This window comes from Caloenas nicobarica, chromosome 5 (assembly GCF_036013445.1).
Source record: "Caloenas nicobarica isolate bCalNic1 chromosome 5, bCalNic1.hap1, whole genome shotgun sequence".
In the NCBI taxonomy this organism is placed as follows: Eukaryota; Metazoa; Chordata; class Aves; order Columbiformes; family Columbidae; genus Caloenas; species Caloenas nicobarica.
The window spans coordinates 50,730,666-50,756,831 of record NC_088249.1 but is presented as its reverse complement, the minus strand read 5'-3'; the positions used below and the strand labels follow the sequence as shown (position 1 = coordinate 50,756,831).

General features: G+C 53.5%; 1 protein-coding gene across 1 annotated transcript in view; it reads right to left on the bottom strand.

Annotated features, from left to right (window-relative positions):
* The window catches only part of LOC135989820 (mucin-5AC-like), a 67,826-nt gene that overhangs the window by 6,775 nt on the left and 34,885 nt on the right, over positions 1 to 26,166 (bottom strand). Inside the window, exons 31-38 of the mRNA XM_065636883.1 lie at positions 5,374 to 25,743; positions 4,935 to 5,158; positions 3,994 to 4,168; positions 3,562 to 3,812; positions 2,167 to 2,350; positions 1,576 to 1,774; positions 432 to 610; positions 155 to 224 (exon numbers count right to left, since the gene is read on the bottom strand). Coding sequence (XP_065492955.1) covers positions 155 to 224; positions 432 to 610; positions 1,576 to 1,774; positions 2,167 to 2,350; positions 3,562 to 3,812; positions 3,994 to 4,168; positions 4,935 to 5,158; positions 5,374 to 25,743 — 21,652 coding nt within the window. The remainder of the gene's footprint in view (positions 1 to 154; positions 225 to 431; positions 611 to 1,575; positions 1,775 to 2,166; positions 2,351 to 3,561; positions 3,813 to 3,993; positions 4,169 to 4,934; positions 5,159 to 5,373; positions 25,744 to 26,166) is intronic.

The window sequence follows — 26,166 nt, the reverse complement described above, 5'->3', positions numbered from 1 at the left end:
AGATGATTGATATTTATAAATCCTGAGTAAATTATCCAAATTCACAGGACATTTCATTATGAAGTAACTCCATTTTCTAAGGAAAATAGTTAGATAAAAATAGAAAAAAAATATAAGCAGTTGTTTTTAGAATGGGTTTTTTGTCTTTCCATACCTTGGTTCACAGGTAGCAGGATTAATGGCCCCACATGGCTTGTATACCATGCCTGTTGAACAGTTGTATGCTGTATGGAAAAAGAAGAAAAAAGATCAAAAAATGACAGTAGATGCAAAAGTGACTACAGCTTTGCCTTCTTCATCTACAACTTCTGTGAGTAAGGATGTTGCTGTGTTTTTGTGGACAGTAGTCAAGTGTTAGATGTAAGATGTGTTTACTGGATAAAACACTAATTACTACCATTTCTCACATTTTTGAGTTCTGCAATACTTACAGCATGTATTATTGGTCTTTCCTCTCCAGTCAACGCAGACACCTCTAGCAGCACACTCTGTGGCATATATCTCCAAACTGGAACACTGCATGGATTCATCGGCTATGCGACACCCATCAAAAACACAGCCTTTGAAAAATGGTTCTGGTGGTATCACGGCACGACATTCTGCAAAAATCCTGCAGGTAGAAAAGAAATGAAACCCTTTTAATGTTAACCTGTCATTATATAAAATCCAGCACTTCCCAGTTAACGGCTAATGACTCTCTGCTTCAAGAAGGAATGTATTATAAGAAACAAACCCCTAAGAATGGCTAATAATATGGGAGATAGATAAAGGAAAGGTTAGGAAATTTAAAGCACCATTTTTTTTTTTCTGAAGAGGCTAATGGTAATAGTATTTCAGTATGTGTATACAACTTTTCATCAGTCCAACACCAGAAATTTAATGAAAAAGGCAACGCATCAAGTTGAGGAAAAAGGGATGATAAAAGTAGCTGAGAGACAGAAAAATTACATACACAATAGCTCATAACTTAATGGACACTACAGCAAGCAAGTGTAAGTGGACCTTTATAAGTGACCCAGCTGAAAAAAAGCTTTTGTCAGAGCTCATGCAAGTATAGGAAATACTGCAGGAAACAAGCCTTTATGCTTTTGGAGCTCTAGGTTTTACATAAAACACACAAAGAATTATGGATGCTTTTTGGCTGAGTTGTTTCTGTCTGCTTTGTTAACCTGATAGGTAATGAGGTTCTTTATGGTTTGTACTGAAGATCCACTTCAAATTTCGAGTTCTGTCTTTACTTAATAGTGTAACTAATAGTGAATGAGCATGCCCTGGAAGGTAGGGAGGGAGAAAGATGACATAGATCTGTGTGGTTGCAACCCAGGGAATACTGATTTTAGTGCTTGCTGCATCCTTGATTTTCTGACTTCACTTCTCCTTACTCAGTTACCTTTGGCATGCAAGTCATTAAAGAAGAGCAGTTTCTTTTGCAAAGGCCTTTTACTATATATATCCTGTCATTAAGCTGTCATTTTCAGCTGTTATCACATGCTAGGGCTAAAGTTCTTACTCATCCTGTAAGATACTGAGACAGCTTTGTCTAGAAAGAGTGAATTAATTCATTTTTTTTCTTACTCGCTCCAGATAAGCTTGCAGAGACGAGGCGTTTCACAGTGAGGTTTTGGTGAAGGTGTTGTTACAACTGGTGGTATTGGTACTCCATGGCATGACTTGTTGTTATCAACGATCCAGTGATGAGCCATTTGCGGACAGGAAGAAATGATCTTACCACTTGGTAAACGGCATTCATCTGATTTATTATTTGTACATGTTCCTGGAAGAGACAAGCTATGTAAGTCTCATAAGCCACATCAGAGATGCACAATACATTATTGACCTGATATGACCTTTAGACATGGTGTGCTCATGAAATATATAAGGTGCCTTGCTTCATAGAGAGTGCTTTCTTTACAGATATATGAGCTTTAATTTAGGTTATGGAAAAACAAACAAATCCAAAACCCCAGCCCCAAAGAAAAGAAGTAGGTTGCTGAAATATTGAGCTTCTGATCCTACAGAGGTTGAAAGAGCAGAACTGTTTTCATTTCCATTTTACTTCTGTTTAAAAATTTCTGCCAGTCATGAAGCTTTATAGCCAGAGTGGGTGAGAATAACCATGGTGGAGTGGGGAGAGAGTTCCAATTCTAATTAGTGCGTCTGTCTTACCACACTGTCCTTCAGTGTTGTTGCCAAATTTGCTGTATGGGAGTTTCACAGAGAAAATCAGCCCACTAAAGGTGATAGTTGCACCAATCTCTGGTATTTCAACAATCATGTTGATGCCAAGCCTGGAGAAATAAATGCCATCCTTTTTGAAGCCTGGTTTGACGATCTTTTGGTTGAAGTACATCTGAATGCGGGGTTAAAACAAAACAAAATGACTTCAGAATAAGCACTACTTCTGCCTGATTTCTTAAAATAATTTTCTAATCCTCATAATTGTGCATAATTTCACATTGTTGTGCATTGCATTCAATGCCCATTGATATTGTGATAACAGCATATATATGCATTAATATCTTTGTATTGCTATATTGCTACAGTGTGATAATAATCTAAGTGGCCTTTATGTACTGTGCTTTGTACAGATTGTGTGCTAATGTACAGCATTCTAAATTCAAATATTTTCTTTGTATCCCTCATCATTTTGTTTATTGTAAACATTTTTGATATGAAAATAAGTGGTAGTTTTCTTTCACTACAGGAATGTTCCTGCTATTATTATGTAATAACTTGGTTGCAAAATCACACTTCCTATACTACACGTTGTCTGGCATTGGAAAAGTTGCCTGAATTCAAATTCATTAATCTAAGCTGTTGCATTTGCAGTGATGCAAGTGGACATATTTGCTTAGTAACTTTTTGTCAGGAATTGCTCTGCAACTTTCTTCGCATTGAATTGGGACGAAGTAAAGTGGTCAGTTACTGTTTTCCTTTGCAGGGAAATCACTTGACTCATTGTTTCAGCATGCCTTTCTGACTGTAAGTAAGGAGAAGCTGGCATGGCTTTTTAGGGGAAGAGTGCATATTGAAACAAAGATTTCCTCCCACCTCTTTGTGTTCTCTAATCAACTAATAAATTCTTCCTCAGTGTTATGGCTCAGTTTGGCGCCTGAACTTCCCTATGCAGAAGCAGCAGTCTCTAGTCGTCCAGCTGTTAGAGGTTACATACCCATTTTCACCATGAGAGAAGAATCATGTTTGTGATCTGCATTCATATTTCTTCATAATGTGTTTGTTTGCAGAAACGAATGGCACAATGTGCTGTTTTTCATAAAACATGAATCAAGCACCTGTCTTCTCCCTATCATCTGTATTACCCTGTTTCATAATGTTATTTGTATATATGCATACATGCACATAATATATTAATATCTTCATAGTTTCTGACATTTTGTTCTTAGTAACTGGTGTAATTTTTTTCCCCTAGTGATACCCTTTGCCCTCATCACCTCTGTGATATGATATTCTAACAGACTGTGTTTCAAATGAGAATCAGTAAGGCCTATGGAACTTATTCCTTTTTTGCAAAAATAAAGAAATAAAAAATGTGTATTTTACCACATTGGCCATCACACCATTCATGAGTTTACGGGTCAGCAGCACTTCTGCAGATTTGTAGAAAATAATAATCGATTTAGGGCAGGAAAGTCCATCTTTTGCATCACAATAATAATTGTCAATGTAAACACGGAAGTTGTCATATTTAGGTACAATCTGTTTCACCAGGACGTAAGTGCAGTTTTCAAGGAAAGTATAGTAGGTTCCGTCAAAAGTAATATAATGAGGATCACCCCATCCACTGCACACACCTGGTAGAGAGAAAATATTTGGAAGATTAACATAAAATTTAATGTAGAAGAAAGAATTTAGAAACTGGAATGAATATACTACAATTTAAAGAACAATCCTAAGAAAACAAAATACTTATATAATCTGTGCAAAGTTTTGCATTTTTCAAAAAAAGTTATTCCTTAATCTACTGGTGCTTACATTGACACTCGTAATGGTAACAGCAGCCGTTTTCATCAGGTACCAGTATTGCCGGATATTTGTTAGCACAGGTAATTTCCCTTACAGGTGGGCAGTGCGTTGGAATTACTTCTACCTTGTTGTCTCCCTTACAGATGAGTTCTGTACAGTTGGATAATTTGTATCTTTGTCCAGGCTGGAAAATGAACAAAAATTGCTGTCACAGAAACTGTTTTCTTTTCCAAATCCGAAGCAAGGACTAAATTGAAAATCTTCACAGATAGTACAAGGTTGTCAATATTACACACGATCTATTTTTCTTATACTAAAAGGAGAAGGGAACCTCAATTCCAGACATTTCTTCTGCATGAGGAGCTCTTCTGAGGTTTGGGGGGAGTGGTCGTAGGTTAAGAGAACCGATGTCCTTTACACTAGCTATGTGTACTGTACTTCATTATCAGCACAGACCGTCAGTATCAAAACCAACCAACCAAACCAACCAAAGCAAATCAATCAATCAAACAACCCCCCAAAAGACAAAACCAACAACAAACAAAAGAATGTGTACAGAAGTACAGGCGAGAGGGCAGGAGAACAGAAACAGATAGAAGTTTCCACAGTAGCTTAAACTTTTCTGTTTAGTGAAGAAATAAAATGAACAATAAAACTTCCTCTATTATTTCAATAGGAAGGTTTGTTATTTATGAAATGCAGTGCATCAGAAAGTGTTTTATTAGCACTAAAGTAATAACAAATGATTATTGTAACTTGCTCTATCCATATAAAAAATAATATAAGGGAGGAACGTAGAAAATTTTGTCAACTATTTTGCCCATCACTTGCAACACATACTCTGGCAATCTGCACATATAAAGTTTAAAGAATGCAAACACTTCCACTCTAGTATGAAGCTAATATTGATGTTATGTCAACAAACATAACATATCAAAGAAAATACAAACCTGTAGGGGAGGGTAAGTAGCAGAAACACAGCCATGAAATGGAAGTATTTCAGAAGTGGTAGGCAGAGGAACTGACGTTGTTATGGTAGACCATTCAGGCGAAGTAGTGGTATAAGGAGTAGTGATATTACAATATCCAGTGTGTCGTTCAACTGTACATGTTGGACTACAGACAGCGTAAAATCTGCATCCATCACTATCCATTTTGTTGTAAATCAAATCACCTGCAAAAAATAAAGAAAATAAGAGATGCAAAGAATATATATACAAGAAACTCCCAACACAACAAATAAAAAGTAAAAAATTCAAAAAGAAACTACTGAATTTCTGAAAAAACCCGTTGTGACTATATAAAAGTGAAATTTAGGAAACGTGACAAAAAATAAACACAAAACATTTATCATGAGATATATAGCGTTCAAAACTAAGATTCACTAACCAGGTGAAAAAATAGAATCGCCAATTTTACAAAAACATGGTGTGGATAAAGATGGAGAAAGAGGGCTGGTAAATGAAGGTCCAAATGTAGTAGTAACAGTGGTGGTGGGGCTGGTGGTGTACAGGGGGCTGACGGTTGGGCAATTGTAGTTTGGCCTGCAGCAGCGGACGCGGATCCTGTAGTTGAGGCACATCTTAAATTTGCCAGTCTGGTCCTCGTTCTTGCAGACCAGCCCAAAGTGGACGTCGCACTGCACGACCTGTGCGACGTTTTGGATGGGAACCTCGGGGTAGTCCTCCGCCTGGCACTCGATTTCCTTTGGATTTTGACAGACTTCCTTGCCGGCGGCTCGGATGCGCTGGTAGGTTTCAAAGTCTCCCTGGTTGGGCCCCGAGGAGGGGAAGTCGACGTCGAACCATTCGCTCCAGGCGCACACTTCGGGTTCACAGGGCGTGGTGTACCGAGTGGTGGTGGAGCTCACGCTGGGGATGTATATGGTGGGTGTCGGCGTGGGGCTGGTAGTGCTGGTGTAGGTTTGCGATGTGGTTTCTGAGGAGGTGGGCAGCGTGGTGGAGGAGTAGGACGTGGAGGTGGAGGTGGTGAGTGTGGTGGAGGTTGGAGTACTCTGGGTGGTGGTGGTGGTGGGGCTGGTGGTGTACAGGGAGCTGACGGTTGGGCAATTGTAGTTTGGCCTGCAGCAGCGGACGCGGATCCTGTAGTTGAGGCACATCTTAAATTTGCCAGTCTGGTCCTCGTTCTTGCAGACCAGCCCAAAGTGGACGTCGCACTGCACGACCTGTGCGACGTTTTGGATGGGAACCTCGGGGTAGTCCTCCGCCTGGCACTCGATTTCCTTTGGATTTTGACAGACTTCCTTGCCGGCGGCTCGGATGCGCTGGTAGGTTTCAAAGTCTCCCTGGTTGGGCCCCGAGGAGGGGAAGTCGACGTCGAACCATTCGCTCCAGGCGCACACTTCGGGTTCACAGGGCGTGGTGTACCGAGTGGTGGTGGAGCTCACGCTGGGGATGTATATGGTGGGTGTCGGCGTGGGGCTGGTAGTGCTGGTGTAGGTTTGCGATGTGGTTTCTGAGGAGGTGGGCAGCGTGGTGGAGGAGTAGGACGTGGAGGTGGAGGTGGTGAGTGTGGTGGAGGTTGGAGTACTCTGGCTGGTGGTGGTGGTGGGGCTGGTGGTGTACAGGGGGCTGACGGTTGGGCAATTGTAGTTTGGCCTGCAGCAGCGGACGCGGATCCTGTAGTTGAGGCACATCTTAAATTTGCCAGTCTGGTCCTCGTTCTTGCAGACCAGCCCAAAGTGGACGTCGCACTGCACGACCTGTGCGACGTTTTGGATGGGAACCTCGGGGTAGTCCTCCGCCTGGCACTCGATTTCCTTTGGATTTTGACAGACTTCCTTGCCGGCGGCTCGGATGCGCTGGTAGGTTTCAAAGTCTCCCTGGTTGGGCCCCGAGGAGGGGAAGTCGACGTCGAACCATTCGCTCCAGGCGCACACTTCGGGTTCACAGGGCGTGGTGTACCGAGTGGTGGTGGAGCTCACGCTGGGGATGTATATGGTGGGTGTCGGCGTGGGGCTGGTAGTGCTGGTGTAGGTTTGCGATGTGGTTTCTGAGGAGGTGGGCAGCGTGGTGGAGGAGTAGGACGTGGAGGTGGAGGTGGTGAGTGTGGTGGAGGTTGGAGTACTCTGGCTGGTGGTGGTGGTGGGGCTGGTGGTGTACAGGGGGCTGACGGTTGGGCAATTGTAGTTTGGCCTGCAGCAGCGGACGCGGATCCTGTAGTTGAGGCACATCTTAAATTTGCCAGTCTGGTCCTCGTTCTTGCAGACCAGCCCAAAGTGGACGTCGCACTGCACGACCTGTGCGACGTTTTGGATGGGAACCTCGGGGTAGTCCTCCGCCTGGCACTCGATTTCCTTTGGATTTTGACAGACTTCCTTGCCGGCGGCTCGGATGCGCTGGTAGGTTTCAAAGTCTCCCTGGTTGGGCCCCGAGGAGGGGAAGTCGACGTCGAACCATTCGCTCCAGGCGCACACTTCGGGTTCACAGGGCGTGGTGTACCGAGTGGTGGTGGAGCTCACGCTGGGGATGTACATGGTGGGTGTCGGCGTGGGGCTGGTAGTGCTGGTGTAGGTTTGCGATGTGGTTTCTGAGGAGGTGGGCAGCGTGGTGGAGGAGTAGGACGTGGAGGTGGAGGTGGTGAGTGTGGTGGAGGTTGGAGTACTCTGGCTGGTGGTGGTGGTGGGGCTGGTGGTGTACAGGGGGCTGACGGTTGGGCAATTGTAGTTTGGCCTGCAGCAGCGGACGCGGATCCTGTAGTTGAGGCACATCTTAAATTTGCCAGTCTGGTCCTCGTTCTTGCAGACCAGCCCAAAGTGGACGTCGCACTGCACGACCTGTGCGACGTTTTGGATGGGAACCTCGGGGTAGTCCTCCGCCTGGCACTCGATTTCCTTTGGATTTTGACAGACTTCCTTGCCGGCGGCTCGGATGCGCTGGTAGGTTTCAAAGTCTCCCTGGTTGGGCCCTGAGGAGGGGAAGTCGACGTCGAACCATTCGCTCCAGGCGCACACTTCGGGTTCACAGGGCGTGGTGTACCGAGTGGTGGTGGAGCTCACGCTGGGGATGTACATGGTGGGTGTCGGCGTGGGGCTGGTAGTGCTGGTGTAGGTTTGCGATGTGGTTTCTGAGGAGGTGGGCAGCGTGGTGGAGGAGTAGGACGTGGAGGTGGAGGTGGTGAGTGTGGTGGAGGTTGGAGTACTCTGGCTGGTGGTGGTGGTGGGGCTGGTGGTGTACAGGGGGCTGACGGTTGGGCAATTGTAGTTTGGCCTGCAGCAGCGGACGCGGATCCTGTAGTTGAGGCACATCTTAAATTTGCCAGTCTGGTCCTCGTTCTTGCAGACCAGCCCAAAGTGGACGTCGCACTGCACGACCTGTGCGACGTTTTGGATGGGAACCTCGGGGTAGTCCTCCGCCTGGCACTCGATTTCCTTTGGATTTTGACAGACTTCCTTGCCGGCGGCTCGGATGCGCTGGTAGGTTTCAAAGTCTCCCTGGTTGGGCCCCGAGGAGGGGAAGTCGACGTCGAACCATTCGCTCCAGGCGCACACTTCGGGTTCACAGGGCGTGGTGTACCGAGTGGTGGTGGAGCTCACGCTGGGGATGTACATGGTGGGTGTCGGCGTGGGGCTGGTAGTGCTGGTGTAGGTTTGCGATGTGGTTTCTGAGGAGGTGGGCAGCGTGGTGGAGGAGTAGGACGTGGAGGTGGAGGTGGTGAGTGTGGTGGAGGTTGGAGTACTCTGGCTGGTGGTGGTGGTGGGGCTGGTGGTGTACAGGGGGCTGACGGTTGGGCAATTGTAGTTTGGCCTGCAGCAGCGGACGCGGATCCTGTAGTTGAGGCACATCTTAAATTTGCCAGTCTGGTCCTCGTTCTTGCAGACCAGCCCAAAGTGGACGTCGCACTGCACGACCTGTGCGACGTTTTGGATGGGAACCTCGGGGTAGTCCTCCGCCTGGCACTCGATTTCCTTTGGATTTTGACAGACTTCCTTGCCGGCGGCTCGGATGCGCTGGTAGGTTTCAAAGTCTCCCTGGTTGGGCCCCGAGGAGGGGAAGTCGACGTCGAACCATTCGCTCCAGGCGCACACTTCGGGTTCACAGGGCGTGGTGTACCGAGTGGTGGTGGAGCTCACGCTGGGGATGTACATGGTGGGTGTCGGCGTGGGGCTGGTAGTGCTGGTGTAGGTTTGCGATGTGGTTTCTGAGGAGGTGGGCAGCGTGGTGGAGGAGTAGGACGTGGAGGTGGAGGTGGTGAGTGTGGTGGAGGTTGGAGTACTCTGGCTGGTGGTGGTGGTGGGGCTGGTGGTGTACAGGGGGCTGACGGTTGGGCAATTGTAGTTTGGCCTGCAGCAGCGGACGCGGATCCTGTAGTTGAGGCACATCTTAAATTTGCCAGTCTGGTCCTCGTTCTTGCAGACCAGCCCAAAGTGGACGTCGCACTGCACGACCTGTGCGACGTTTTGGATGGGAACCTCGGGGTAGTCCTCCGCCTGGCACTCGATTTCCTTTGGATTTTGACAGACTTCCTTGCCGGCGGCTCGGATGCGCTGGTAGGTTTCAAAGTCTCCCTGGTTGGGCCCCGAGGAGGGGAAGTCGACGTCGAACCATTCGCTCCAGGCGCACACTTCGGGTTCACAGGGCGTGGTGTACCGAGTGGTGGTGGAGCTCACGCTGGGGATGTACATGGTGGGTGTCGGCGTGGGGCTGGTAGTGCTGGTGTAGGTTTGCGATGTGGTTTCTGAGGAGGTGGGCAGCGTGGTGGAGGAGTAGGACGTGGAGGTGGAGGTGGTGAGTGTGGTGGAGGTTGGAGTACTCTGGCTGGTGGTGGTGGTGGGGCTGGTGGTGTACAGGGGGCTGACGGTTGGGCAATTGTAGTTTGGCCTGCAGCAGCGGACGCGGATCCTGTAGTTGAGGCACATCTTAAATTTGCCAGTCTGGTCCTCGTTCTTGCAGACCAGCCCAAAGTGGACGTCGCACTGCACGACCTGTGCGACGTTTTGGATGGGAACCTCGGGGTAGTCCTCCGCCTGGCACTCGATTTCCTTTGGATTTTGACAGACTTCCTTGCCGGCGGCTCGGATGCGCTGGTAGGTTTCAAAGTCTCCCTGGTTGGGCCCCGAGGAGGGGAAGTCGACGTCGAACCATTCGCTCCAGGCGCACACTTCGGGTTCACAGGGCGTGGTGTACCGAGTGGTGGTGGAGCTCACGCTGGGGATGTATATGGTGGGTGTCGGCGTGGGGCTGGTAGTGCTGGTGTAGGTTTGCGATGTGGTTTCTGAGGAGGTGGGCAGCGTGGTGGAGGAGTAGGACGTGGAGGTGGAGGTGGTGAGTGTGGTGGAGGTTGGAGTACTCTGGCTGGTGGTGGTGGTGGGGCTGGTGGTGTACAGGGGGCTGACGGTTGGGCAATTGTAGTTTGGCCTGCAGCAGCGGACGCGGATCCTGTAGTTGAGGCACATCTTAAATTTGCCAGTCTGGTCCTCGTTCTTGCAGACCAGCCCAAAGTGGACGTCGCACTGCACGACCTGTGCGACGTTTTGGATGGGAACCTCGGGGTAGTCCTCCGCCTGGCACTCGATTTCCTTTGGATTTTGACAGACTTCCTTGCCGGCGGCTCGGATGCGCTGGTAGGTTTCAAAGTCTCCCTGGTTGGGCCCCGAGGAGGGGAAGTCGACGTCGAACCATTCGCTCCAGGCGCACACTTCGGGTTCACAGGGCGTGGTGTACCGAGTGGTGGTGGAGCTCACGCTGGGGATGTATATGGTGGGTGTCGGCGTGGGGCTGGTAGTGCTGGTGTAGGTTTGCGATGTGGTTTCTGAGGAGGTGGGCAGCGTGGTGGAGGAGTAGGACGTGGAGGTGGAGGTGGTGAGTGTGGTGGAGGTTGGAGTACTCTGGCTGGTGGTGGTGGTGGGGCTGGTGGTGTACAGGGGGCTGACGGTTGGGCAATTGTAGTTTGGCCTGCAGCAGCGGACGCGGATCCTGTAGTTGAGGCACATCTTAAATTTGCCAGTCTGGTCCTCGTTCTTGCAGACCAGCCCAAAGTGGACGTCGCACTGCACGACCTGTGCGACGTTTTGGATGGGAACCTCGGGGTAGTCCTCCGCCTGGCACTCGATTTCCTTTGGATTTTGACAGACTTCCTTGCCGGCGGCTCGGATGCGCTGGTAGGTTTCAAAGTCTCCCTGGTTGGGCCCCGAGGAGGGGAAGTCGACGTCGAACCATTCGCTCCAGGCGCACACTTCGGGTTCACAGGGCGTGGTGTACCGAGTGGTGGTGGAGCTCACGCTGGGGATGTATATGGTGGGTGTCGGCGTGGGGCTGGTAGTGCTGGTGTAGGTTTGCGATGTGGTTTCTGAGGAGGTGGGCAGCGTGGTGGAGGAGTAGGACGTGGAGGTGGAGGTGGTGAGTGTGGTGGAGGTTGGAGTACTCTGGCTGGTGGTGGTGGTGGGGCTGGTGGTGTACAGGGGGCTGACGGTTGGGCAATTGTAGTTTGGCCTGCAGCAGCGGACGCGGATCCTGTAGTTGAGGCACATCTTAAATTTGCCAGTCTGGTCCTCGTTCTTGCAGACCAGCCCAAAGTGGACGTCGCACTGCACGACCTGTGCGACGTTTTGGATGGGAACCTCGGGGTAGTCCTCCGCCTGGCACTCGATTTCCTTTGGATTTTGACAGACTTCCTTGCCGGCGGCTCGGATGCGCTGGTAGGTTTCAAAGTCTCCCTGGTTGGGCCCCGAGGAGGGGAAGTCGACGTCGAACCATTCGCTCCAGGCGCACACTTCGGGTTCACAGGGCGTGGTGTACCGAGTGGTGGTGGAGCTCACGCTGGGGATGTATATGGTGGGTGTCGGCGTGGGGCTGGTAGTGCTGGTGTAGGTTTGCGATGTGGTTTCTGAGGAGGTGGGCAGCGTGGTGGAGGAGTAGGACGTGGAGGTGGAGGTGGTGAGTGTGGTGGAGGTTGGAGTACTCTGGCTGGTGGTGGTGGTGGGGCTGGTGGTGTACAGGGGGCTGACGGTTGGGCAATTGTAGTTTGGCCTGCAGCAGCGGGCGCGGATCCTGTAGTTGAGGCACATCTTAAATTTGCCAGTCTGGTCCTCGTTCTTGCAGACCAGCCCAAAGTGGACGTCGCACTGCACGACCTGTGCGACGTTTTGGATGGGAACCTCGGGGTAGTCCTCCGCCTGGCACTCGATTTCCTTTGGATTTTGACAGACTTCCTTGCCGGCGGCTCGGATGCGCTGGTAGGTTTCAAAGTCTCCCTGGTTGGGCCCCGAGGAGGGGAAGTCGACGTCGAACCATTCGCTCCAGGCGCACACTTCGGGTTCACAGGGCGTGGTGTACCGAGTGGTGGTGGAGCTCACGCTGGGGATGTATATGGTGGGTGTCGGCGTGGGGCTGGTAGTGCTGGTGTAGGTTTGCGATGTGGTTTCTGAGGAGGTGGGCAGCGTGGTGGAGGAGTAGGACGTGGAGGTGGAGGTGGTGAGTGTGGTGGAGGTTGGAGTACTCTGGCTGGTGGTGGTGGTGGGGCTGGTGGTGTACAGGGGGCTGACGGTTGGGCAATTGTAGTTTGGCCTGCAGCAGCGGACGCGGATCCTGTAGTTGAGGCACATCTTAAATTTGCCAGTCTGGTCCTCGTTCTTGCAGACCAGCCCAAAGTGGACGTCGCACTGCACGACCTGTGCGACGTTTTGGATGGGAACCTCGGGGTAGTCCTCCGCCTGGCACTCGATTTCCTTTGGATTTTGACAGACTTCCTTGCCGGCGGCTCGGATGCGCTGGTAGGTTTCAAAGTCTCCCTGGTTGGGCCCCGAGGAGGGGAAGTCGACGTCGAACCATTCGCTCCAGGCGCACACTTCGGGTTCACAGGGCGTGGTGTACCGAGTGGTGGTGGAGCTCACGCTGGGGATGTATATGGTGGGTGTCGGCGTGGGGCTGGTAGTGCTGGTGTAGGTTTGCGATGTGGTTTCTGAGGAGGTGGGCAGCGTGGTGGAGGAGTAGGACGTGGAGGTGGAGGTGGTGAGTGTGGTGGAGGTTGGAGTACTCTGGCTGGTGGTGGTGGTGGGGCTGGTGGTGTACAGGGGGCTGACGGTTGGGCAATTGTAGTTTGGCCTGCAGCAGCGGACGCGGATCCTGTAGTTGAGGCACATCTTAAATTTGCCAGTCTGGTCCTCGTTCTTGCAGACCAGCCCAAAGTGGACGTCGCACTGCACGACCTGTGCGACGTTTTGGATGGGAACCTCGGGGTAGTCCTCCGCCTGGCACTCGATTTCCTTTGGATTTTGACAGACTTCCTTGCCGGCGGCTCGGATGCGCTGGTAGGTTTCAAAGTCTCCCTGGTTGGGCCCCGAGGAGGGGAAGTCGACGTCGAACCATTCGCTCCAGGCGCACACTTCGGGTTCACAGGGCGTGGTGTACCGAGTGGTGGTGGAGCTCACGCTGGGGATGTATATGGTGGGTGTCGGCGTGGGGCTGGTAGTGCTGGTGTAGGTTTGCGATGTGGTTTCTGAGGAGGTGGGCAGCGTGGTGGAGGAGTAGGACGTGGAGGTGGAGGTGGTGAGTGTGGTGGAGGTTGGAGTACTCTGGCTGGTGGTGGTGGTGGGGCTGGTGGTGTACAGGGGGCTGACGGTTGGGCAATTGTAGTTTGGCCTGCAGCAGCGGACGCGGATCCTGTAGTTGAGGCACATCTTAAATTTGCCAGTCTGGTCCTCGTTCTTGCAGACCAGCCCAAAGTGGACGTCGCACTGCACGACCTGTGCGACGTTTTGGATGGGAACCTCGGGGTAGTCCTCCGCCTGGCACTCGATTTCCTTTGGATTTTGACAGACTTCCTTGCCGGCGGCTCGGATGCGCTGGTAGGTTTCAAAGTCTCCCTGGTTGGGCCCCGAGGAGGGGAAGTCGACGTCGAACCATTCGCTCCAGGCGCACACTTCGGGTTCACAGGGCGTGGTGTACCGAGTGGTGGTGGAGCTCACGCTGGGGATGTATATGGTGGGTGTCGGCGTGGGGCTGGTAGTGCTGGTGTAGGTTTGCGATGTGGTTTCTGAGGAGGTGGGCAGCGTGGTGGAGGAGTAGGACGTGGAGGTGGAGGTGGTGAGTGTGGTGGAGGTTGGAGTACTCTGGCTGGTGGTGGTGGTGGGGCTGGTGGTGTACAGGGGGCTGACGGTTGGGCAATTGTAGTTTGGCCTGCAGCAGCGGACGCGGATCCTGTAGTTGAGGCACATCTTAAATTTGCCAGTCTGGTCCTCGTTCTTGCAGACCAGCCCAAAGTGGACGTCGCACTGCACGACCTGTGCGACGTTTTGGATGGGAACCTCGGGGTAGTCCTCCGCCTGGCACTCGATTTCCTTTGGATTTTGACAGACTTCCTTGCCGGCGGCTCGGATGCGCTGGTAGGTTTCAAAGTCTCCCTGGTTGGGCCCCGAGGAGGGGAAGTCGACGTCGAACCATTCGCTCCAGGCGCACACTTCGGGTTCACAGGGCGTGGTGTACCGAGTGGTGGTGGAGCTCACGCTGGGGATGTATATGGTGGGTGTCGGCGTGGGGCTGGTAGTGCTGGTGTAGGTTTGCGATGTGGTTTCTGAGGAGGTGGGCAGCGTGGTGGAGGAGTAGGACGTGGAGGTGGAGGTGGTGAGTGTGGTGGAGGTTGGAGTACTCTGGCTGGTGGTGGTGGTGGGGCTGGTGGTGTACAGGGGGCTGACGGTTGGGCAATTGTAGTTTGGCCTGCAGCAGCGGGCGCGGATCCTGTAGTTGAGGCACATCTTAAATTTGCCAGTCTGGTCCTCGTTCTTGCAGACCAGCCCAAAGTGGACGTCGCACTGCACGACCTGTGCGACGTTTTGGATGGGAACCTCGGGGTAGTCCTCCGCCTGGCACTCGATTTCCTTTGGATTTTGACAGACTTCCTTGCCGGCGGCTCGGATGCGCTGGTAGGTTTCAAAGTCTCCCTGGTTGGGCCCCGAGGAGGGGAAGTCGACGTCGAACCATTCGCTCCAGGCGCACACTTCGGGTTCACAGGGCGTGGTGTACCGAGTGGTGGTGGAGCTCACGCTGGGGATGTATATGGTGGGTGTCGGCGTGGGGCTGGTAGTGCTGGTGTAGGTTTGCGATGTGGTTTCTGAGGAGGTGGGCAGCGTGGTGGAGGAGTAGGACGTGGAGGTGGAGGTGGTGAGTGTGGTGGAGGTTGGAGTACTCTGGCTGGTGGTGGTGGTGGGGCTGGTGGTGTACAGGGGGCTGACGGTTGGGCAATTGTAGTTTGGCCTGCAGCAGCGGACGCGGATCCTGTAGTTGAGGCACATCTTAAATTTGCCAGTCTGGTCCTCGTTCTTGCAGACCAGCCCAAAGTGGACGTCGCACTGCACGACCTGTGCGACGTTTTGGATGGGAACCTCGGGGTAGTCCTCCGCCTGGCACTCGATTTCCTTTGGATTTTGACAGACTTCCTTGCCGGCGGCTCGGATGCGCTGGTAGGTTTCAAAGTCTCCCTGGTTGGGCCCCGAGGAGGGGAAGTCGACGTCGAACCATTCGCTCCAGGCGCACACTTCGGGTTCACAGGGCGTGGTGTACCGAGTGGTGGTGGAGCTCACGCTGGGGATGTATATGGTGGGTGTCGGCGTGGGGCTGGTAGTGCTGGTGTAGGTTTGCGATGTGGTTTCTGAGGAGGTGGGCAGCGTGGTGGAGGAGTAGGACGTGGAGGTGGAGGTGGTGAGTGTGGTGGAGGTTGGAGTACTCTGGCTGGTGGTGGTGGTGGGGCTGGTGGTGTACAGGGGGCTGACGGTTGGGCAATTGTAGTTTGGCCTGCAGCAGCGGACGCGGATCCTGTAGTTGAGGCACATCTTAAATTTGCCAGTCTGGTCCTCGTTCTTGCAGACCAGCCCAAAGTGGACGTCGCACTGCACGACCTGTGCGACGTTTTGGATGGGAACCTCGGGGTAGTCCTCCGCCTGGCACTCGATTTCCTTTGGATTTTGACAGACTTCCTTGCCGGCGGCTCGGATGCGCTGGTAGGTTTCAAAGTCTCCCTGGTTGGGCCCCGAGGAGGGGAAGTCGACGTCGAACCATTCGCTCCAGGCGCACACTTCGGGTTCACAGGGCGTGGTGTACCGAGTGGTGGTGGAGCTCACGCTGGGGATGTATATGGTGGGTGTCGGCGTGGGGCTGGTAGTGCTGGTGTAGGTTTGCGATGTGGTTTCTGAGGAGGTGGGCAGCGTGGTGGAGGAGTAGGACGTGGAGGTGGAGGTGGTGAGTGTGGTGGAGGTTGGAGTACTCTGGCTGGTGGTGGTGGTGGGGCTGGTGGTGTACAGGGGGCTGACGGTTGGGCAATTGTAGTTTGGCCTGCAGCAGCGGACGCGGATCCTGTAGTTGAGGCACATCTTAAATTTGCCAGTCTGGTCCTCGTTCTTGCAGACCAGCCCAAAGTGGACGTCGCACTGCACGACCTGTGCGACGTTTTGGATGGGAACCTCGGGGTAGTCCTCCGCCTGGCACTCGATTTCCTTTGGATTTTGACAGACTTCCTTGCCGGCGGCTCGGATGCGCTGGTAGGTTTCAAAGTCTCCCTGGTTGGGCCCCGAGGAGGGGAAGTCGACGTCGAACCATTCGCTCCAGGCGCACACTTCGGGTTCACAGGGCGTGGTGTACCGAGTGGTGGTGGAGCTCACGCTGGGGATGTATATGGTGGGTGTCGGCGTGGGGCTGGTAGTGCTGGTGTAGGTTTGCGATGTGGTTTCTGAGGAGGTGGGCAGCGTGGTGGAGGAGTAGGACGTGGAGGTGGAGGTGGTGAGTGTGGTGGAGGTTGGAGTACTCTGGCTGGTGGTGGTGGTGGGGCTGGTGGTGTACAGGGGGCTGACGGTTGGGCAATTGTAGTTTGGCCTGCAGCAGCGGACGCGGATCCTGTAGTTGAGGCACATCTTAAATTTGCCAGTCTGGTCCTCGTTCTTGCAGACCAGCCCAAAGTGGACGTCGCACTGCACGACCTGTGCGACGTTTTGGATGGGAACCTCGGGGTAGTCCTCCGCCTGGCACTCGATTTCCTTTGGATTTTGACAGACTTCCTTGCCGGCGGCTCGGATGCGCTGGTAGGTTTCAAAGTCTCCCTGGTTGGGCCCCGAGGAGGGGAAGTCGACGTCGAACCATTCGCTCCAGGCGCACACTTCGGGTTCACAGGGCGTGGTGTACCGAGTGGTGGTGGAGCTCACGCTGGGGATGTATATGGTGGGTGTCGGCGTGGGGCTGGTAGTGCTGGTGTAGGTTTGCGATGTGGTTTCTGAGGAGGTGGGCAGCGTGGTGGAGGAGTAGGACGTGGAGGTGGAGGTGGTGAGTGTGGTGGAGGTTGGAGTACTCTGGCTGGTGGTGGTGGTGGGGCTGGTGGTGTACAGGGGGCTGACGGTTGGGCAATTGTAGTTTGGCCTGCAGCAGCGGGCGCGGATCCTGTAGTTGAGGCACATCTTAAATTTGCCAGTCTGGTCCTCGTTCTTGCAGACCAGCCCAAAGTGGACGTCGCACTGCACGACCTGTGCGACGTTTTGGATGGGAACCTCGGGGTAGTCCTCCGCCTGGCACTCGATTTCCTTTGGATTTTGACAGACTTCCTTGCCGGCGGCTCGGATGCGCTGGTAGGTTTCAAAGTCTCCCTGGTTGGGCCCCGAGGAGGGGAAGTCGACGTCGAACCATTCGCTCCAGGCGCACACTTCGGGTTCACAGGGCGTGGTGTACCGAGTGGTGGTGGAGCTCACGCTGGGGATGTATATGGTGGGTGTCGGCGTGGGGCTGGTAGTGCTGGTGTAGGTTTGCGATGTGGTTTCTGAGGAGGTGGGCAGCGTGGTGGAGGAGTAGGACGTGGAGGTGGAGGTGGTGAGTGTGGTGGAGGTTGGAGTACTCTGGCTGGTGGTGGTGGTGGGGCTGGTGGTGTACAGGGGGCTGACGGTTGGGCAATTGTAGTTTGGCCTGCAGCAGCGGACGCGGATCCTGTAGTTGAGGCACATCTTAAATTTGCCAGTCTGGTCCTCGTTCTTGCAGACCAGCCCAAAGTGGACGTCGCACTGCACGACCTGTGCGACGTTTTGGATGGGAACCTCGGGGTAGTCCTCCGCCTGGCACTCGATTTCCTTTGGATTTTGACAGACTTCCTTGCCGGCGGCTCGGATGCGCTGGTAGGTTTCAAAGTCTCCCTGGTTGGGCCCCGAGGAGGGGAAGTCGACGTCGAACCATTCGCTCCAGGCGCACACTTCGGGTTCACAGGGCGTGGTGTACCGAGTGGTGGTGGAGCTCACGCTGGGGATGTATATGGTGGGTGTCGGCGTGGGGCTGGTAGTGCTGGTGTAGGTTTGCGATGTGGTTTCTGAGGAGGTGGGCAGCGTGGTGGAGGAGTAGGACGTGGAGGTGGAGGTGGTGAGTGTGGTGGAGGTTGGAGTACTCTGGCTGGTGGTGGTGGTGGGGCTGGTGGTGTACAGGGGGCTGACGGTTGGGCAATTGTAGTTTGGCCTGCAGCAGCGGACGCGGATCCTGTAGTTGAGGCACATCTTAAATTTGCCAGTCTGGTCCTCGTTCTTGCAGACCAGCCCAAAGTGGACGTCGCACTGCACGACCTGTGCGACGTTTTGGATGGGAACCTCGGGGTAGTCCTCCGCCTGGCACTCGATTTCCTTTGGATTTTGACAGACTTCCTTGCCGGCGGCTCGGATGCGCTGGTAGGTTTCAAAGTCTCCCTGGTTGGGCCCCGAGGAGGGGAAGTCGACGTCGAACCATTCGCTCCAGGCGCACACTTCGGGTTCACAGGGCGTGGTGTACCGAGTGGTGGTGGAGCTCACGCTGGGGATGTATATGGTGGGTGTCGGCGTGGGGCTGGTAGTGCTGGTGTAGGTTTGCGATGTGGTTTCTGAGGAGGTGGGCAGCGTGGTGGAGGAGTAGGACGTGGAGGTGGAGGTGGTGAGTGTGGTGGAGGTTGGAGTACTCTGGCTGGTGGTGGTGGTGGGGCTGGTGGTGTACAGGGGGCTGACGGTTGGGCAATTGTAGTTTGGCCTGCAGCAGCGGACGCGGATCCTGTAGTTGAGGCACATCTTAAATTTGCCAGTCTGGTCCTCGTTCTTGCAGACCAGCCCAAAGTGGACGTCGCACTGCACGACCTGTGCGACGTTTTGGATGGGAACCTCGGGGTAGTCCTCCGCCTGGCACTCGATTTCCTTTGGATTTTGACAGACTTCCTTGCCGGCGGCTCGGATGCGCTGGTAGGTTTCAAAGTCTCCCTGGTTGGGCCCCGAGGAGGGGAAGTCGACGTCGAACCATTCGCTCCAGGCGCACACTTCGGGTTCACAGGGCGTGGTGTACCGAGTGGTGGTGGAGCTCACGCTGGGGATGTATATGGTGGGTGTCGGCGTGGGGCTGGTAGTGCTGGTGTAGGTTTGCGATGTGGTTTCTGAGGAGGTGGGCAGCGTGGTGGAGGAGTAGGACGTGGAGGTGGAGGTGGTGAGTGTGGTGGAGGTTGGAGTACTCTGGCTGGTGGTGGTGGTGGGGCTGGTGGTGTACAGGGGGCTGACGGTTGGGCAATTGTAGTTTGGCCTGCAGCAGCGGACGCGGATCCTGTAGTTGAGGCACATCTTAAATTTGCCAGTCTGGTCCTCGTTCTTGCAGACCAGCCCAAAGTGGACGTCGCACTGCACGACCTGTGCGACGTTTTGGATGGGAACCTCGGGGTAGTCCTCCGCCTGGCACTCGATTTCCTTTGGATTTTGACAGACTTCCTTGCCGGCGGCTCGGATGCGCTGGTAGGTTTCAAAGTCTCCCTGGTTGGGCCCCGAGGAGGGGAAGTCGACGTCGAACCATTCGCTCCAGGCGCACACTTCGGGTTCACAGGGCGTGGTGTACCGAGTGGTGGTGGAGCTCACGCTGGGGATGTATATGGTGGGTGTCGGCGTGGGGCTGGTAGTGCTGGTGTAGGTTTGCGATGTGGTTTCTGAGGAGGTGGGCAGCGTGGTGGAGGAGTAGGACGTGGAGGTGGAGGTGGTGAGTGTGGTGGAGGTTGGAGTACTCTGGCTGGTGGTGGTGGTGGGGCTGGTGGTGTACAGGGGGCTGACGGTTGGGCAATTGTAGTTTGGCCTGCAGCAGCGGACGCGGATCCTGTAGTTGAGGCACATCTTAAATTTGCCAGTCTGGTCCTCGTTCTTGCAGACCAGCCCAAAGTGGACGTCGCACTGCACGACCTGTGCGACGTTTTGGATGGGAACCTCGGGGTAGTCCTCCGCCTGGCACTCGATTTCCTTTGGATTTTGACAGACTTCCTTGCCGGCGGCTCGGATGCGCTGGTAGGTTTCAAAGTCTCCCTGGTTGGGCCCCGAGGAGGGGAAGTCGACGTCGAACCATTCGCTCCAGGCGCACACTTCGGGTTCACAGGGCGTGGTGTACCGAGTGGTGGTGGAGCTCACGCTGGGGATGTATATGGTGGGTGTCGGCGTGGGGCTGGTAGTGCTGGTGTAGGTTTGCGATGTGGTTTCTGAGGAGGTGGGCAGCGTGGTGGAGGAGTAGGACGTGGAGGTGGAGGTGGTGAGTGTGGTGGAGGTTGGAGTACTCTGGCTGGTGGTGGTGGTGGGGCTGGTGGTGTACAGGGGGCTGACGGTTGGGCAATTGTAGTTTGGCCTGCAGCAGCGGACGCGGATCCTGTAGTTGAGGCACATCTTAAATTTGCCAGTCTGGTCCTCGTTCTTGCAGACCAGCCCAAAGTGGACGTCGCACTGCACGACCTGTGCGACGTTTTGGATGGGAACCTCGGGGTAGTCCTCCGCCTGGCACTCGATTTCCTTTGGATTTTGACAGACTTCCTTGCCGGCGGCTCGGATGCGCTGGTAGGTTTCAAAGTCTCCCTGGTTGGGCCCCGAGGAGGGGAAGTCGACGTCGAACCATTCGCTCCAGGCGCACACTTCGGGTTCACAGGGCGTGGTGTACCGAGTGGTGGTGGAGCTCACGCTGGAGATGTATATGGTGGGTGTCGGCGTGGGGCTGGTAGTGCTGGTGTAGGTTTGCGATGTGGTTTCTGAGGAGGTGGGCAGCGTGGTGGAGGAGTAGGACGTGGAGGTGGAGGTGGTGAGTGTGGTGGAGGTTGGAGTACTCTGGCTGGTGGTGGTGGTGGGGCTGGTGGTGTACAGGGGGCTGACGGTTGGGCAATTGTAGTTTGGCCTGCAGCAGCGGACGCGGATCCTGTAGTTGAGGCACATCTTAAATTTGCCAGTCTGGTCCTCGTTCTTGCAGACCAGCCCAAAGTGGACGTCGCACTGCACGACCTGTGCGACGTTTTGGATGGGAACCTCGGGGTAGTCCTCCGCCTGGCACTCGATTTCCTTTGGATTTTGACAGACTTCCTTGCCGGCGGCTCGGATGCGCTGGTAGGTTTCAAAGTCTCCCTGGTTGGGCCCCGAGGAGGGGAAGTCGACGTCGAACCATTCGCTCCAGGCGCACACTTCGGGTTCACAGGGCGTGGTGTACCGAGTGGTGGTGGAGCTCACGCTGGGGATGTATATGGTGGGTGTCGGCGTGGGGCTGGTAGTGCTGGTGTAGGTTTGCGATGTGGTTTCTGAGGAGGTGGGCAGCGTGGTGGAGGAGTAGGACGTGGAGGTGGAGGTGGTGAGTGTGGTGGAGGTTGGAGTACTCTGGCTGGTGGTGGTGGTGGGGCTGGTGGTGTACAGGGGGCTGACGGTTGGGCAATTGTAGTTTGGCCTGCAGCAGCGGACGCGGATCCTGTAGTTGAGGCACATCTTAAATTTGCCAGTCTGGTCCTCGTTCTTGCAGACCAGCCCAAAGTGGACGTCGCACTGCACGACCTGTGCGACGTTTTGGATGGGAACCTCGGGGTAGTCCTCCGCCTGGCACTCGATTTCCTTTGGATTTTGACAGACTTCCTTGCCGGCGGCTCGGATGCGCTGGTAGGTTTCAAAGTCTCCCTGGTTGGGCCCCGAGGAGGGGAAGTCGACGTCGAACCATTCGCTCCAGGCGCACACTTCGGGTTCACAGGGCGTGGTGTACCGAGTGGTGGTGGAGCTCACGCTGGGGATGTATATGGTGGGTGTCGGCGTGGGGCTGGTAGTGCTGGTGTAGGTTTGCGATGTGGTTTCTGAGGAGGTGGGCAGCGTGGTGGAGGAGTAGGACGTGGAGGTGGAGGTGGTGAGTGTGGTGGAGGTTGGAGTACTCTGGCTGGTGGTGGTGGTGGGGCTGGTGGTGTACAGGGGGCTGACGGTTGGGCAATTGTAGTTTGGCCTGCAGCAGCGGACGCGGATCCTGTAGTTGAGGCACATCTTAAATTTGCCAGTCTGGTCCTCGTTCTTGCAGACCAGCCCAAAGTGGACGTCGCACTGCACGACCTGTGCGACGTTTTGGATGGGAACCTCGGGGTAGTCCTCCGCCTGGCACTCGATTTCCTTTGGATTTTGACAGACTTCCTTGCCGGCGGCTCGGATGCGCTGGTAGGTTTCAAAGTCTCCCTGGTTGGGCCCCGAGGAGGGGAAGTCGACGTCGAACCATTCGCTCCAGGCGCACACTTCGGGTTCACAGGGCGTGGTGTACCGAGTGGTGGTGGAGCTCACGCTGGGGATGTATATGGTGGGTGTCGGCGTGGGGCTGGTAGTGCTGGTGTAGGTTTGCGATGTGGTTTCTGAGGAGGTGGGCAGCGTGGTGGAGGAGTAGGACGTGGAGGTGGAGGTGGTGAGTGTGGTGGAGGTTGGAGTACTCTGGCTGGTGGTGGTGGTGGGGCTGGTGGTGTACAGGGGGCTGACGGTTGGGCAATTGTAGTTTGGCCTGCAGCAGCGGACGCGGATCCTGTAGTTGAGGCACATCTTAAATTTGCCAGTCTGGTCCTCGTTCTTGCAGACCAGCCCAAAGTGGACGTCGCACTGCACGACCTGTGCGACGTTTTGGATGGGAACCTCGGGGTAGTCCTCCGCCTGGCACTCGATTTCCTTTGGATTTTGACAGACTTCCTTGCCGGCGGCTCGGATGCGCTGGTAGGTTTCAAAGTCTCCCTGGTTGGGCCCCGAGGAGGGGAAGTCGACGTCGAACCATTCGCTCCAGGCGCACACTTCGGGTTCACAGGGCGTGGTGTACCGAGTGGTGGTGGAGCTCACGCTGGGGATGTATATGGTGGGTGTCGGCGTGGGGCTGGTAGTGCTGGTGTAGGTTTGCGATGTGGTTTCTGAGGAGGTGGGCAGCGTGGTGGAGGAGTAGGACGTGGAGGTGGAGGTGGTGAGTGTGGTGGAGGTTGGAGTACTCTGGCTGGTGGTGGTGGTGGGGCTGGTGGTGTACAGGGGGCTGACGGTTGGGCAATTGTAGTTTGGCCTGCAGCAGCGGACGCGGATCCTGTAGTTGAGGCACATCTTAAATTTGCCAGTCTGGTCCTCGTTCTTGCAGACCAGCCCAAAGTGGACGTCGCACTGCACGACCTGTGCGACGTTTTGGATGGGAACCTCGGGGTAGTCCTCCGCCTGGCACTCGATTTCCTTTGGATTTTGACAGACTTCCTTGCCGGCGGCTCGGATGCGCTGGTAGGTTTCAAAGTCTCCCTGGTTGGGCCCCGAGGAGGGGAAGTCGACGTCGAACCATTCGCTCCAGGCGCACACTTCGGGTTCACAGGGCGTGGTGTACCGAGTGGTGGTGGAGCTCACGCTGGGGATGTATATGGTGGGTGTCGGCGTGGGGCTGGTAGTGCTGGTGTAGGTTTGCGATGTGGTTTCTGAGGAGGTGGGCAGCGTGGTGGAGGAGTAGGACGTGGAGGTGGAGGTGGTGAGTGTGGTGGAGGTTGGAGTACTCTGGCTGGTGGTGGTGGTGGGGCTGGTGGTGTACAGGGGGCTGACGGTTGGGCAATTGTAGTTTGGCCTGCAGCAGCGGACGCGGATCCTGTAGTTGAGGCACATCTTAAATTTGCCAGTCTGGTCCTCGTTCTTGCAGACCAGCCCAAAGTGGACGTCGCACTGCACGACCTGTGCGACGTTTTGGATGGGAACCTCGGGGTAGTCCTCCGCCTGGCACTCGATTTCCTTTGGATTTTGACAGACTTCCTTGCCGGCGGCTCGGATGCGCTGGTAGGTTTCAAAGTCTCCCTGGTTGGGCCCCGAGGAGGGGAAGTCGACGTCGAACCATTCGCTCCAGGCGCACACTTCGGGTTCACAGGGCGTGGTGTACCGAGTGGTGGTGGAGCTCACGCTGGGGATGTATATGGTGGGTGTCGGCGTGGGGCTGGTAGTGCTGGTGTAGGTTTGCGATGTGGTTTCTGAGGAGGTGGGCAGCGTGGTGGAGGAGTAGGACGTGGAGGTGGAGGTGGTGAGTGTGGTGGAGGTTGGAGTACTCTGGCTGGTGGTGGTGGTGGGGCTGGTGGTGTACAGGGGGCTGACGGTTGGGCAATTGTAGTTTGGCCTGCAGCAGCGGACGCGGATCCTGTAGTTGAGGCACATCTTAAATTTGCCAGTCTGGTCCTCGTTCTTGCAGACCAGCCCAAAGTGGACGTCGCACTGCACGACCTGTGCGACGTTTTGGATGGGAACCTCGGGGTAGTCCTCCGCCTGGCACTCGATTTCCTTTGGATTTTGACAGACTTCCTTGCCGGCGGCTCGGATGCGCTGGTAGGTTTCAAAGTCTCCCTGGTTGGGCCCCGAGGAGGGGAAGTCGACGTCGAACCATTCGCTCCAGGCGCACACTTCGGATTCACAGGGCGTGGTGTACCGAGTGGTGGTGGAGCTCACGCTGGGGACTGGTATGGTAGAGCTTTTCATTGTTTCAGTTTGTGTTTGTGTTATTGGTTGTGTTGTAATTCTCGTATGAATATATTGTGTTTCTGGTTGTGTGATTGGTATTGTGGTTGTCTTATGTCTAGTTTGTAAGCGTGGCGTGGTTGATTCTTCTTTGGATGATGTAGTTTGAGGTGTTGAAAAAATCGATGTAATTTTTGATATTGTTGTTGTATGGGGCGCTGAAGTTGGATGGCATGGTACTGTTATATTTTTACAGCATTTAAATCTTAGTTTATAATTATAGCAGATGGGTGGTAATTGATCTTTATTGTAGCATATGAGTCCTTCCTCTTTATTACATGTTATGTGTTGCTCCAGGAGTGGGTATGGTGTATTAGGAAACCTTACTGCTCTGCATTCAACAGCCTTTCTGTTATCACAAACTTTGTATCCTTTTTTTTCAATGTTCTGAATTGTATCAAAGTCTCCATCATTGTATCCAGATCCTGGATAACTTACATCATACCACATTGACCAGTAACATTCTTCTTTAGTGCAAAGGGAAGTTGTTGATGGAGAAGCGGTGAGAGGCGTTGTCATTTCTGTTGTGGTTGTGGTTTCTTCTCTAGTGGCTGAAGGTATGAATGTTGTACTTTCTGAAGTTGTAATAACTGGTGATGTTGTGGTGGTTGAAAATGATGTAGTTTCTTCACTCGGACTTGATGTTTCTCTGCTCTTAGCAGCAGTTGTGATCGGTGTTGGTATGCTGAAATGTGTTGTATAAGAGCATGGTACAAAAACACAGCATAAGATTCTGATTTCATAGTTGTTGCACATCATGGAAATTTGATCTTTGTTGTAACATATAAGCCCAGCTGTTTTACTGCATTCTACTTTTTGGCCAAGGTCTTTCAGTGGTATATCCGGGAATTTCTCTGCTCTGCATTGAACAGCCCGTGGAGCTTTACAGACTTCGTAACCTTTAGATCTCAAATCATCAAAGGTTTCGAAATCTCCACCATCGTAGCCAGGGATTTGCAAGCTACCGTCATACCATTCTGACCACTCGCAGACTTCACGAACACATACTGATGTAGTTGGTGACACTTTGAAAGAGAAAAAGAAGAGACCACAAACCTTAGAATAAATTCCTGTAGATATTTTCTTTTTTTAAATGGGCTGAAAATTTTACTAATGTCATTTGCTTGCGTTGTGAGCCTATAGGCCATCGGTTTAGTGTACTTATAATTTAATATGAAATAGAACAGTAAATCTATTACCCAGCAATTTAATGTACTGACATGCTTTGACTTTCACTTCTGAAGAGAACGCCAATGATCTTTTACAAAGTGCTGAAATAAGTTTTAGGTGTAATTTATACACATTGGGGGAAAAAAAATCTCACTTTATTTTTGCATTAGATTTGGTGTAATTGCTTGGGTTTTATCTTACTTGAATATTTGGTAGTATATCTGGAGTGTCAAAGCCTGAATTTACCTCCAGTGGAAAGAATAACATTTAGTCTATGT